This window comes from Bacillus rossius, chromosome 17 (assembly GCF_032445375.1).
Source record: "Bacillus rossius redtenbacheri isolate Brsri chromosome 17, Brsri_v3, whole genome shotgun sequence".
NCBI classification, from domain to species: domain Eukaryota; kingdom Metazoa; phylum Arthropoda; class Insecta; order Phasmatodea; family Bacillidae; genus Bacillus; species Bacillus rossius.
The window spans coordinates 12,941,239-12,955,732 of record NC_086344.1 but is presented as its reverse complement, the minus strand read 5'-3'; the positions used below and the strand labels follow the sequence as shown (position 1 = coordinate 12,955,732).

General features: G+C 40.0%; 1 protein-coding gene across 5 annotated transcripts in view; it reads right to left on the bottom strand.

Annotated features, from left to right (window-relative positions):
- LOC134540549 (rho-related BTB domain-containing protein 1) overlaps positions 1 to 14,494 on the bottom strand; it is a 123,835-nt gene that overhangs the window by 14,029 nt on the left and 95,312 nt on the right. For all 5 annotated transcript variants that reach the window (XM_063383359.1, XM_063383358.1, XM_063383362.1 and 2 more), the window contains 5 exons: positions 10,300 to 10,542; positions 7,901 to 7,992; positions 5,807 to 5,924; positions 3,124 to 3,267; positions 617 to 730 (listed from right to left, as the gene is read on the bottom strand). In XM_063383359.1, coding sequence (XP_063239429.1) covers positions 617 to 730; positions 3,124 to 3,267; positions 5,807 to 5,924; positions 7,901 to 7,992; positions 10,300 to 10,542 — 711 coding nt within the window. The remainder of the gene's footprint in view (positions 1 to 616; positions 731 to 3,123; positions 3,268 to 5,806; positions 5,925 to 7,900; positions 7,993 to 10,299; positions 10,543 to 14,494) is intronic.

Below are 14,494 nucleotides of genomic sequence, written 5' to 3'. Positions count from 1 at the left end.
AAATCTGGTGGTCGGATGTTGTGTGTAGTGTGAGTAGATTAAATACAAATTTTAGTAATTTTAAGACATGTTTTCTCTCCGGCTGCTCTGGAATCCGGAGCGGCCCCCTCTGAAGTGAACCTCTGGATCCGTCACTGGTGTGGCATGGGCGTTGCAGGAGTATTTTATTTTTTTGGGAGGGTGGGGGGGTGGGGAGGGGGGGGGGGACTGAAAATGATTTAGTTGTTGAGGAATATCGATCCCCTGGGAAAAAAGTGGGGGGTCCGGGGGTCCTCCCCCGGGAAAATTCGGGGTTTGAAGGTGCAAAATGGTGGTTTTTAGGCATTTTTCTTTCCTAAATATTCTAATTATAGTTGGTTGCAAAATATATAATTTATTTTTTATTGAAAAATATTTTCAGAGAACAAGTTTGTAAAAATACAGTTACCACGATTGGACTGAATGCACCATGCGCAACATACGGGTTGTATCACAGAAATCATATTAATAATATAACTACGAAACTAAATATATTATTGGAGGGGACGAAATGGAAGACTTATTATCGGGGGAGACACGTGTCCCCCACGGGTGCGGGGAACGCTGGACCGGGGCCGGACGGCCGGGATCCCGTCACCTTGCGGTACTGCTGCTTCAACTCGGCGTTGAGGAACTCCTCTCGGGCCTGGATGTTCCTCACGTACAGCAGCAGCTCCGGGAGGTCCAGGAACTCCGCCGCCTGCCGGACTTCCTGCGGGGGGGAACCCACACAGCCACGCTGACCACAGGGACGTCGGAACGTTTTCACGAGTGGGGGGGGGGCGAAAAGATGTATCACACATACCTCAGTCCTAGAGCGGCCCTCCTCCGGAAAAATTTGGAATTATAGATGCAAAATTGTGCTATTTAATGAGTTTCCGAACCAATATATTAAATGTTCCATTCCAAGAATTTGATGACGTAGTATGTATTAAATACTACTCTTGACAGTAGATGTAGTAAATAAAATACCATCTAGGAATTTGCAATCATTTTACAGTGTATTGACAATCATAAATTTGGTTTTCTAATCAATGTGATCACCAATGCAACGTTTGTAACTACCGGTTGAGAAAAATACTACTAGGACCAAACATTTATTCTGGGAAAAGGAGGGGGGGGGGGCGAAATGCTACTCTCGCCCCCCCATGCATAACGGCACAGGGGCGGCTCGCCCCCCCCCCCCCCCCTGTTCCGACGTCCCTGGATGACCACCAGCGCCTGCACGTCGTCAAGGCAACCACTGCACCTTCGTACAAGACTTGATTCTTATTCTTACAACTTGACTAATTTAAACATGTTCATCCTCCGCATTCGTTGTCTCAACACCCATATCGTGGGCTTAGTGGAAAAAGTCGGCAAGTCCAATTTCTGGAAAAAAGACTGTCAGTTCACTTACCAAGTTTTGCTTGCTTGGAATAGCGTTACAATTGACTTGCCGAAACAAAGCTAGAAGAAAACGTCCACAATCATTCATTATTTTGACTTCCGAACGTTTTCTCGGCGAAGATATTGCCCTTACAACTTTATCTGTGAAGTTAACTCATTTTCACAAAAAAGTGGACTTACCAACTTTTTTCATTAAGCCCATGATATTAAATTTTTTCTTGTTATTTCATCTGATGCTGTTTTTAAAGATTCATGAGTTTTAAATAACCAATGAAAAATCACTATCTTTATATCAACTTTGTGTAAAAGCACAAACATTTAAGAAAACTTATGATTGGTTAACAGAACCTGGATATGCAGTTTAGCTAGTTCATTCGGCTTCGGTTTTGATTTCATGACAATTTAAAGTCATCGATGGAAACGATAAGAATTTTTCAATTTGGAACAAAACAGTTTTCGTCCGACAGCGGTCCAGTCCCGACGCACAGCTACATTGCTCCCGAGCACAACTGTAACCGAGTCAGTTTTCAGAATTCGACGGCTGGCTCCGACTTCAATGAAAGTCTGGAACGACACCCCAATACTGAAAAGGAATTGTTCGATCGATTGAAGTTGATTTCAAATCACATTGTGGGTCCTCGTCGTGCGATTGAAAAGTAAACAGTAAAAGTAAACAAAAGTAAACAGTTTCAATACGAAGGATACGTACTGTTACGACTTATAATGTGGGGAGAACTGGGTTCGTAAGGGATAGCCCAATTTTAAGTTTCATTACAGTTTTATTAATTACAAAAATTTACATTAACAATAAATAAATGTACTTAAAAATGTCCGATCAGAAATCACACACACTTAAAATATTTCATTAAAAACTGTTATACTAACAAATTGAACAGTAAATATATACTTGACAACACCGCTTTAAAGGTACCTTCTTTTAATAGTCATTTAACTTCCACTTTATGTACAGTTAACAGAAACAATGATCTTATCTTTAGGCTAATAACCAACTTTAATAAATTTGATAAAAGACTTTCATTTTTTTCCTTAGTTCTTAATGATCATGTGTGTTTTAGTTCTGTGTTGTCTAAATTGTAACATTTGAATTTAGTTTTATTGTCTTTTTGTTATGTGTGTTTTGTTTTTATATTGTATTGTTTGTGTTTTTCATTTATGTTTATTATTGTGAGTGTATTTGTGTCTAATTGTGTGCCTACCATTAAAGGCTTTGTCCTGTTAGTTGGCATGTTACAATTATAAATAATTAAATAAATAAATAAATACAGTAGAGTCCCGCTAATCCGAAACCAGCTAAACGGAAAATCCGCCTAATCCGAACAGGGCTAGGATAAAAAAAAATTTATATCATTTAAGAACTAAGAAAAGTAAAGAAAAACAAGTTGTACGTTTATTAATATGTACATAAGAAACTTATAATTTATCTATGTGAGTAATTAAAAATATTGACACTAAATATGTACGCTAAATAATGAAGGTGTATTTTTCGTCTGACCTTCCTTATATATTTGATATACCAGACACTAAATACGCCTCAAAAAGACAATATATGGCATTGTATGACGAAATTCCGCCTGATCCGAATTTTCGCTAATCCGAACAGGGTTCGGTCCCAATCAGTTCGGATTGGCGGGATTCTACTGTAAAATAAAAATGAAATGATTGATCGAAATCGCACAACGAACATTGGGACCTCACCTGCAGCTCGCAGAAGCGACTGTCGATGTTGCCGGTGTAGAGGAACTGAAGGCACTGCTGCATGGCCTGGGGCGTGACGAGCTTGGACAGCGTGATGACGGTCTGTGAGGACGACGACCGCCCCCGGTGTCCGTCCCCGTCGTACTGCGCACGGACACACACACACACGCCACCGCACATCAGCACGGGGAAGCCTTCGTCCCACAGACGAGAGAGCCACACCCGAAGTTCCCCCAAGTCCATGCTCGCTTTTATTCCCCGTTCTATCTCATTGTATAAACCGGCGTGGCATTAAATTTTGCGGTCGATTAGGATAGGTTAGCTACATTATAAATACTTTAAAACATCATGGATGGTTGGTTATATTAGGTAAGTATAGCTACATTAAAAAATACTGTACAATCATTTTATGGTTGTTTAGCGAATAACTTTTTTAATATGTAGGCTATCCAGCGCTAGGAAACCATTTTACATGATTTCACAGTATCTTGAATGTAGCTGTCCTAAACCAAATCAACCGTCCAACAATGTTTTAAAGTATTTATGATGTAGCTAACATAACATAATTGACCATTAGTTATCATGAGTTGTCCAAAATAAAACATTCACGGACACACACGGCAAACAAAAAATATGGCGGCGTACAAATAAATGCCGTTGCCTTGTTTATGGTCTTTCCTTTTATCAACACCGCTATATTTATTTACAATGAACAAAAAAAAAAAAAAAAAAACCCGAAGATGCACGATCGGGCGTTTGGCTCTCCCGTCTGTGAAAAGAAGGCTTCCCCATCAGCGCGGCCGTGCCGCCCGCCCCCTTCCGTGTGTGGCGCGGTTATGCGACGCTCGGCACGACACCAGCCTCGACTTTCCAGTACACTCGTTTTACTACAGCCTGCATCATCCTTAGTCGTTCCACACACAGGGGTGCAACAACTAAATTTCCAAAGGGAGGGGGGGGGGGGGGGGGGCAAAATACCTTTTTATAAAGAATCATCGATCCCCCCTATAGAAGCGGGGGTTCCGAGGGTTCTCCCCCGGGAAAATTTGTATTTCAAGGTGGAAAATGGTGCTATTTAAGAAGTTTTATTATCTAAAAATTGATTACACAGCACTTTCTTTGCCCCCGCTTGCCCCCACTTCAAAGCTTCAGAAGGGGGGGGGGGGGGAAATTACCCGTGGGCCCTCCCCCCCTGTTGTTGCACCCCTGATCACACAATATCTATCTCACACTTTATCGTCACCAACGTAAACATGCCCGACATTAAATGTCGCGTACATACGTGAGTATCGCGATGTGCACTGCGCTACTTTCTTGTCTGACCAACCTGAGACCTAGTGTCCCGAGAGAAAAAACGAACTCCTGCGAGACCTTTTTTACTCTCGAGTGTAAATGGTTTCTTGATAATTGAGTGTCTTGACATTCATCCCACAGTACATCAGATACTATTGCGAGCAATTTTGTGTCAAGTGTAAAAACATAAGGAAGGCAATACTTGTATTTCAGATATTTACAGCTTCAGTTTGAAGGCTTTCAACTTTTGGGTTTAAGTGTCAGGCGATTCGTGAGGTTTTTTTTTGTGATTGTAATGACAAGGATGGCCAATGAGTGATGCACAGGATTATGAAGCAAGGTCAATGTTGTGGGATGTTCATGATACAGAATAGAGGGACAATTGCAAGAAGCATTTTTTTTTTTTTTTTTTTTTTTTTTTAGTTAAATAACCAGAAAAATATGACACAATACAAAAAAAAATATTTAAGACAACACACACTATGTGAAATCAGATCAAAAGCGAAGAAACGAACAGGGACAAGGAAATAGGAATAATTATGTTTCCAAATGGCACATTTGTATCTTTGACAACTTTTTTTTTTTTTCAGTGTCTATAAACTTTAACCAATAAAATTATCAATATAACCTATGTGTGCTGAAAATAAATATATGTTTGAATATAGTAGGTACTTATAAAAATAAATACCAACATGTTTTCACAAGCGATTATATGAACTTTATTTCAAATTTAGCCTATTTTAACAGTAAAATAAACACCAGAAGGTTTTTTTTTTCATTTCATTTGCTTATCATTTTGTATTTCACGTCTTATCTAACTTCCTTTTCTTACATTTCATCAGTATTTCACTTTATCTCTCGTAGATTTATTTCTGCATCTGACATTTGTTCCAGTGTTCCAGTATCCAGTATAAACAGGTTAACAACAAACTGCTAAAAAGTAAGTCTCAAATACTTATCGCAAAGATATATATGTGTATATGTATGTGTGTGTGTGTGTATAAATATATATATATATCCATCCTTTGAGTGTGTGTCCGGTTTAAACACCGTCCGAAACTTTCCTTAGACACACGAAATTTACGTCACGACAATGGTTCATATAGACAGGTCTGGCAACTTACCCTTTCTTCTCCATCGGCTCAGTGGAGCTCGCGGCGACCTGCGATATAACGGCGTCAGTACTGGGTGTCCCCTTCATTAACACTGTGTTAAAAGGGAGTTTCATGTAAAGGTGGGTATATTTTTGAATACGTGCCGGGGAGCGACTAGACGGGACGGGTGACAACTTCGGCTCATGTTATTAATGTCCGAGTGAAGTGTGGCTGCCCTGGAGACCCCGGTGGCAGGAGAGGGTGATGCAGACAAGGTCGGGGCAGCCGGCACTCACCTGCTCCACTCTGACCGCCTGGAAGGCCGGGTGGTTGAGGTCGCGCGCCACGCCCGGCCGCCGGCTGTCCGAGGAGAGCACCTGGCAGCTCGACCTCCGCTTCAGCTGCTCCCAGACCCTGCAGGGGCACGCCACCGCTCGGGACCACGCACACCACACACGCAGGGGCGTAGGAACCGGGGGGGACAGGGGGGATGCGTCCCCCTGAACTTTTTGGGTGGAGGGGACTGTCCCCCCCAACTTTCTAGACCGTGATATTTTTATTTTATAATATTATTCTGCCCAACTTTATTTGTAATTTCTTCACTCATCAAATTTCATCTTAAAGAAACAATAATCATTTTAACATTGATGTATCCAATGGTTAGATACAAAAAAACTGCTTAAAAAGGCGGTATTTTGCACTTTTGAAACCAAAATTTTATTGGTGGAGGACCCCTGGACCCCCCTCCCCCCCCCCCGGTCTTAGTAACAGGGGAATGGGTTTACATGACGTCAAAATCATTATTTGTCCCCCCCCCCAACTTTATGAACACAGCTACGCCAATGCACACGTGCACGCAACACACGCACACCACACGTCCGGGGGGCCTGCCTCCCCGCAACAGCTCAGTTCGCTGCAGTTGCTCGGCCTCAGGGCGGCCACCCTGGCAGCTGCGAGGTCAGCCGAGACGCGGCTAGAGACGATGGCCGAGAAAGCCTCTGGTCCTTATCAAGCCCCGTTCATTCCCCGACAAACACTCATCACGATCTGAACTCCCGGGAACAATGAGGTCGCGTTAATACTTCATTAGTGAACTGTTTTGTTCGTAAACGTGAAAACAACTTGTATTGATCTGCAAATGTAAATATAAACTTTCAAGAAAGTAAATATTCTGAAAAATAAACATTCCCATATTGAAAACTTACAAACGTATCCTTTGTTCATTTTGCAGCCGGGGCCATTACGTGAGGATTTCTGAAACTAATCATTGAAGAGGGGGGAGGGGGTTGGCAAAATCCCCAGGAATCAGTGAAGTTTTGAGATTTTTTTTTTGTAATGCTAGTGTTTACCCAGAGAGGACACAGTTACAAGCCTAGTGGGAACCTACAAGTTATTCAATACACGCAAGTCACATTCACAGTTATGGCCTCTGTAACATTTACAGTATTTAGCTTTTTTCAAAATTATCTTTTAATTTAACTTGGTAAATTAACTGAATAAGCATTATTTTCATATATTGTTTGTTTTTTGACTAACTTATTCATCTAACCATACATAAATTTGTGTTATTAATAATCTTGCATATATTCAATTATTATTATTATTACTAATATTTTCCTTTGATTGGTATTAATATGATACAGTTTTAATTGTTTTATTCATAATTTTATTTTTTTCATTCTGGTGTTTGATCAGTAATTATTCAATACAACAACACTCACCAAGCATTTTTATTCAGTACCTACAACAATTCTCACCAAGCAGTAGTTATTCAGTACAACAACACTCACCAAGCAGTATTTATTCAGTACAACAACACTCACCAAGCAGTAGTTATTCAGTACAACAACACTCACAAAGCAGTATTTATTCAGTACAACAACACTAACCAAGCAGTAGTTATTCAGTACAACAACACTCACCAAACAGAAGTTATTCAGTACATCAACACTCACCAAGCAGTATTTATTCAGTACAACAACACTCACCAAGCAGTATTTATTCAATACATCAACACTAACCAAGCAGTAGTTATTCAGTACAACAACACTCACCAAGCAGTAGTTATTCAGTACAACAACACTCACCAAGCAGTAGTTATTCAGTACATCAACACTCACCAAGCAGTAGTTATTCAGTGTAAGTTTGGTGAGCTGATATAGCAAAACACAGATTCAATATAATTTTATAGCTGTTTGATAATGAACTATAAATAACTGAATTAATCCGATAAAAATGAGACAAATCAGTAGCTGTATTCGTTAAACGGTAATTTTACAATCATTTTTCAGTTACGTATTATTTGGCATTTTCTTTTAATATTTTTACAGCTACGTAAGTTACGGTATTCGAGTGTGGGCTGAACAGCCGGGTGTGGCGAGCAAACTGACTTGGAAGGCTTGAAGTAGGTGTCGCACTGCCGGATGAGATACTCCGTGTCTTCGTTGAAGTCTCCGACGGTCGCCTCCCCGAACGTGCTCACCTGAAACACCGAGAGCCCGTGAGTCTGCGACACAGTGTGTGCCGTGCGTGTTCCAGACCTTACGTGCACTGACCAAGCCACGTGCTGGATGCTAAGCTTCTAAGAACAGCCTATATATACAGCTTCGGTTCGTTTCACCGACGAACTTCAACCTCACAAAGGACCCCCCCGCTCCACGGGCCACTACCCATTGCGGGGCCATGGACCATTTGTTCAGCGACGAGGGATGTGCGGAGAAACTTAACAACTCAAAATCACTTTCATAGGAAGAATGCACATATGAAACACCAAAATTTTTATTTAGCTAAAAAAAAAAAAAAAAAATTAAAATAAACACCAAATACTTTTTTTTAAGTTAAATGGCCTAACTTCATTAAGCACATAAAAACAAAACCATGGGTAGCGGTAGACTAGTAAAACAATATGCATAAAAACTAGTAAAAATTAATCCAGCATTAGTACAATATTTTAAAACACAGATTTATTTTCATTGCTCTAAGTAGTTAAGATATGAATATAACAAATTTTTATATTGTAATAGTGCATCATTAATCAGTCAAAATGACTGTCTGGTGAAATAAGTATCAGGATATTATTAATTATTATATTTATTTAATAATATGCTACCATTTACAAAACTTCAATTAATATTAAATTATATTTTAAAAAACTAAAAAAAAAAGTTTGTATTGTAGTATGAACTAAACAGTAAAATTTAACCTTTAAATTTAAGTAATTTGTTGACAGCAACAGAATTAACTACAACTCTGTATAACAAAAATTTTTAATAGGCTAAAAATAAGAATCAAGTAATAAACAAAACTATTAATTTTAATGATAAAAAATCATGGGATGCTCTCTTCTTTCATTTTCAAAATGACCCCTGCCCTGACGAATGGACATTAGTGGTTGAAAATTTAAGACAGCTGATAGCAAGAACCCCACGCTTTTTTCCCCATTAAAATTTATAGTTTTATCACTTGATTCTTATTTTTTGCTTATTAAAAAAAATTTGTTTACAAAGTTGTAGTTAATTCTTTCGCTGTTGAAAATATCACTTAGATTTAGATTAATTTTTACTCTTTTGATCATAGAACAATTAAAGCGTGTTTTTTAGAGTTTTAAAATATAATTTTATTTTTTACTTTTAATTTTTTTATTATTTCCTTGAAAGGCATTATAAAATTAATTTCCAAGGTCCCGAAAATTTCGTGGGTAATTTACCCCCAAACTCCCTCCAAGGAGGTCCAATGGTGCCAGAAGGCCCTGGAAGCATCTCAAAATTAACATATTTAAATTGCCACGACTTCCAAAAAACGGGAAAATGTCCTCCCCCCACCGCCAAGAGGTTGAGGACTCTGAATGGCTCTAAAACACTTAAAACAGAAAAAGAATTTATTTTTTAAGTTTTCAAAATTTTTAAAATTTTGTCTCCCACGTTTGTAACAATATATACAAAACACTACTGTCTTTGATGTGCTATCCAGCCTGTTTTCCCACTGCCAGTCATTTAGTTGTTTCATTTCTTTTTTTTAACATATTCACATGGTTTTCACATTAAGTGCACGCATAGGTTGAACATTCTCACAAATTTTAAGTGGCCAGTTGCCATCAATAAGTTAGTGATCCCGACGACTAGATTTGTCTTCCGCAGTAAGTACTATAAGTCACGCACGCAAACGAGCGTGTGTTACATGTTTTAAGCCGTGTTTATTTATAACTAGGCTCTTACAGCTGCTTGTGTGTGCACAAAACATGCAATAATCAACAAATAAATTTAACATAATCACACTACCAGCTGGAGTTATAAAAATATTTGTCTGTGATCAGGATTTAAAAATATTTATCTTCAGCAGTACTCTACTGGAACATACACTGGGCAACGTTACACGGAAAGAACCCTGACAGGGATGATTCTGGTGCTCGGCTGGGGGGTTAGTGGGGTCAGGGTTGAGGAGGGAGGGAGGGAGGGAGGGGGTGGGAGAGGGGGAGGGGAGGTGGAGAGGGGGGAAAGGGAGGGAGGGGATAGGAGAGAGGGTAAATGAAGGGGAAAGGGGGGAGGGGAGGGGAAGAGGGAGGGGAGAGGGAGTGGAGAGGGAGAGAAAAGAGGGAGAGGAGAGGGGGGAGGGAGGGGGAGGAGGGGAAGGAGGGGGGAGGAAGGGAGGGAAAAGAGGAAGGGGGAGGGGCAGAGAGCAAGGAGGGAGAGAGGAAGGAGAGGGAGATGGCGGGAAGGAGGGGGAGGGAGGGAAGGAGGGACAGTAGAAATTAGGAGGAGGATGGGGGAGGGAGAGCATCCGGGCGGCTCACCATGCTGGACTCGCTGGAGCTGCGGGCGCCCATGTCGGAGGCCAGGTCCGCGGTGAGCAGGCGGTGGAAGGCGGGCGAGGTTGCGGCCAGCACGAAGCGGTGCGCGGAGAAGCCCACGCTGCCGGCCACGAGGATCACGTCCGTGTAGGCCTGCGCGGCCCACAGCGCCAGCAGGTTCTCCTGGTACGTGCTGCCCGCGATGTGCAGCTCCGGGGGCTGCGGCTTGGGCGGCAGGAACGGCGCCTGCGCAGCGCGGCACCCACAGGGATCACGCGCACGGACAACTTCCTTCTCCGGGCTTCTGGGTGTAGGCCGTGTCAGGTAACTGTCTTTGTTGCAGGTCCTTTTATACCCTGGTGTCTGGGTGGCTGGGCTCGTCGGCCAATGACAGGCTCGCTGGCTCCTGATTGGCTGAGGTGGTCAGCCAATGGAAGGGTTCTTGGTGGCTGTTTTATGGTTGGCTGGGCCGGTCGGCCAATGACAGGCTTGCTGGCTCCTGAATGGCTGAGGTGGTCAGCCAATGGAAGGGTTCTTGGCTAACCACCTCAGCCAATCAGGAGCCAGCAAGCCTGTCACTGGCCGACCAGCCCAGCCAACCAGAAAAACCGCCACCCAGACTTAAGTCTACCTGATGATGGCAGCTGCAACGACTGCCGAAATGTCGCCAGACAACTACCTGACACTGCCTACACCCAGAAGCCAAGAAAATGCAGACAATGACCGTGAAAAGCCTGCGATCTTTATTCATGCGTAACTTGCTTGGATGGTATTCCGCCATAAATACTAGAAGAATATTTGTCTTCCACCTACCAGTATGAGATTCGCAAAGTGGATGCCAGAGAACAACATGATCACATATCATGACCCCCCCCCCCCCCCTCCCCCGTGGCGACATCATCAAAATGGCTACAGTGAGGAGGAAAATAAGCTCGTAAACATTTTAAACTCATTACTGACCATAATATTTTGAAAATTGAATGCACTGTTTAATAAATTTTATTTTATTTCTAAGACAAACTATTTTAGAGTTACCACAATGGCAGTATGGAAGAGAGTGAAATCATTAGTCTCACATCTGCTGGTGGTAGTGACTTTGATGTCCTAACACCAACATTGGTATTGTCTCAAACTGTTGATGTCATCTGAGAGTGCAAGTTTCTGGCAACTAGCACACAGTTGGCAAAACTCTTACTCCTAAATTTTTCCAGACAACCAGCGGTGATGCGTCAGCTGGGCACTGGCGAATGTTATGTCGGATTGTCATCTTCATGAGTCATTTTTTCTGTGCTGATTCAAATAAATAATGACTGTTCTTAACAATTGAGTGTTAATAATACGATGGGTGTTTACCATTTACCATAAAGTGATAATTTTCTTAACAGCTATTATTAATACTGTTACCTATTATACTAATTGAGATTAAGTTATGCAAATATATTAATATTTGAGATTATGCACTCAATTTATATTAATTGTACGGCCAAAAAATATTGCTTATAGCTTCTAGTCATAATTTTTTTTTCCTTTTTAACAAGGACAATATTTAATAAAACCCTAATACTTGAAATGCAGTCTTTTTTTTATTATTACAATCTGTACTTAATCTAGAAAATCATAGAATAACTCTTACAGGATCATAAAGCAAATGAGAGAGTTGAAAAATAAATACAACTATAAAAAAGTTTCATTAAAAGATATTTTGTGATCTACGAAATAAGGAAAGTTTGAGTTGACAGTTCTAGTTTTCCCAGATTCTACTGCAACTTTGCATAGTCACTAGTATCATATTTCACCACTCAATGTAAATAACATATAATTTTTCATTAGTTTCATTTAGTTTAATTTATCTGTAATGATAGTTAATTTATTTTATGTAAAGTCTAGCATAATTTTTCAATAACATGTATTCCTAAAAATTGTATCCATCCCATATTTCATTCCCACCTTAAATACTTCAGTCAGGTTGGAGAGCACTACTCAAGGGTACGTTCCTTTCAGATAAGACAAGTTAAAGGTTATTACGGAGAGCAAAAGCAAGGCGACCATTCATTAATAAGGTTTCAAGGCCCCAGATACGAATGGGGAAATTTTTTTGGTTTGTCGACAAATTTAAAGATATCTCCATTACATCAGACAGATCAGGAGTACATTTTTGCCTGTAAAAAAATATCTATGAATTTTTTGGGTTCAAGGCTTTACCCAGCCACCTTCCCATGGAAAACCTATTTCACAAATGCATTGAAAAACAACCAGGGAAAAAAAAATCACGTAAGTGTTGGTCAAAGTTCTACAATTAAAAAATGACCAAAACTCTCAGAAGTAAAAAAAAAAACCATGATTAGACAATTCCTTGCCATTGGAAATAAAAGATTACGTTAGGTTCTGGAACTAGAAAAAAATGGTTCTCTTGTTGTCAAGATGTACGGTTTTTTTTTTCCAAGCAACGCAAATGGATCTCATTATCGGCAGCCGGAAGTTAAATATTTCTATGCTAACTCCACTGACCAACCAGGATCCAGCATGTCACTATAAACAGAAGGACTTCCAGACCAGTGTTCGTCGTCATTTTTGCCTCATATGCACGTCCACTTAGGAGCCCACAGTCTGTATTTTAGAAATTGTGACCATCTTCGTCGGCATTTTGGCTCGTGGCGACTGTGTTTCGCCAGGTGCGGCCAGGTTTGGGGCCTCACTAGTTGTGTACTTCAAGTAACTTTTTAATGAAGGACTTAATCTACGTTTAGTTTTTTTTTCCTGCTTAATTTTTATCGCCCGAGCAAAAAGAAATTATCGACTTGGATGTACGAGTTGAATGAGTGAGAAAAATTTTTAACGTGATTGGATTCGTCTGTGCATTCTATCTAAAAATAAAACAAAAACTACAATTGGCGCTTAACATTTCATTTATTTTTTATTTTTTGTATATAACGAACCGTTATAAGTTGTGTGTTCAAACTGTGCCCTGCAGGTGTGCTTTTCAGTTTGGTAACGCGGCCATCCTAGCCTAGGCCATCAAACCCCAGACAGCCACGCGTGAGGGGAATGGACGATCCATGTTACTGCAGCCTTGGCATTTCGCTAACCGTCTACAATGTAACTTTTAAAAAAAAAATTGTAAAACTTAAAATTATTAAATACAAACAAAAAACTTTGTAAGTGTTCGTATGTGCTTGTTATTATTCCGGGTTGTGTTGCCGAGCCAACCTGGAATGTAACTCAGATTTCTGAGTTACGATAAACTGCATTCACGGGTTCTCTAAACTATTTATCACGTACACAAAATCAACTGACGACAGTAAATTTCCCTCACTAAAATAATATTTTCCAGTAAATTTTCCTGTCAATTTTGACAGTTGGAACTCTTTCAACATAAAACAACAACAACAATAATAACTAAACGACATGTGGTTTTAACAATTTCATTTAGCCGTTTGTCAACACACTAACATGCGTCAAGACAACAGAGCATGTTATTAGAAGTACCATCATTGAACCTTTTGTACCAACTACTTACCAACACAGTGGAATTGGGTAATATTTATAATTTTTTTTTATGAGAATATTTTAAACACAATCAAAGATATTTATGTTTGTCCAATATATGTGAATGAGTGCGTTTAATTTTTTTTCTCTGCAAGGCCTGAACAAGGCAATGTTTATTTTCTTCACGTTAAATTTTATTTGTACAGTAGAATCCTGACCGACCAGCATTCCACTTTCCGAAAAGCCAGATGATCCGGCACCAACGAGGAATGAAACGGATTTAAAAACTGTGCGAATTTAAGCTAGACCCTATCTTTTTAGCTACCATTAAAAAAAAATGTTTCTATCAGTTTGCACATAATTGCTATTCAAAGCTTTTACAGTTCACAGATAATTGGTAGTTACAAGCGTTAATCGTGGTCTGGGATTACTGAGCATTTGGCACTGTTTGGGATCACTTTCACAAGCCTTTAAAACATACAATAGTTACAATTGAGTTTCAGCCTGTATTAGTGCTGAAAAGTTTATCCTTATGTATGTCCTGCTACACAATAATTGTTGCTGCTACATGTCAAATTAAAATAAATATTTGCTCTACAACTTAGTGTTTAGCTATCACTGGAGATACCATCCGATATGCTGGCATTTTCGGTAATCCGGCACAAGCAAAGTTCAGAACGTTTTGGATTATAAAAAGTCTACTTAAAATCAA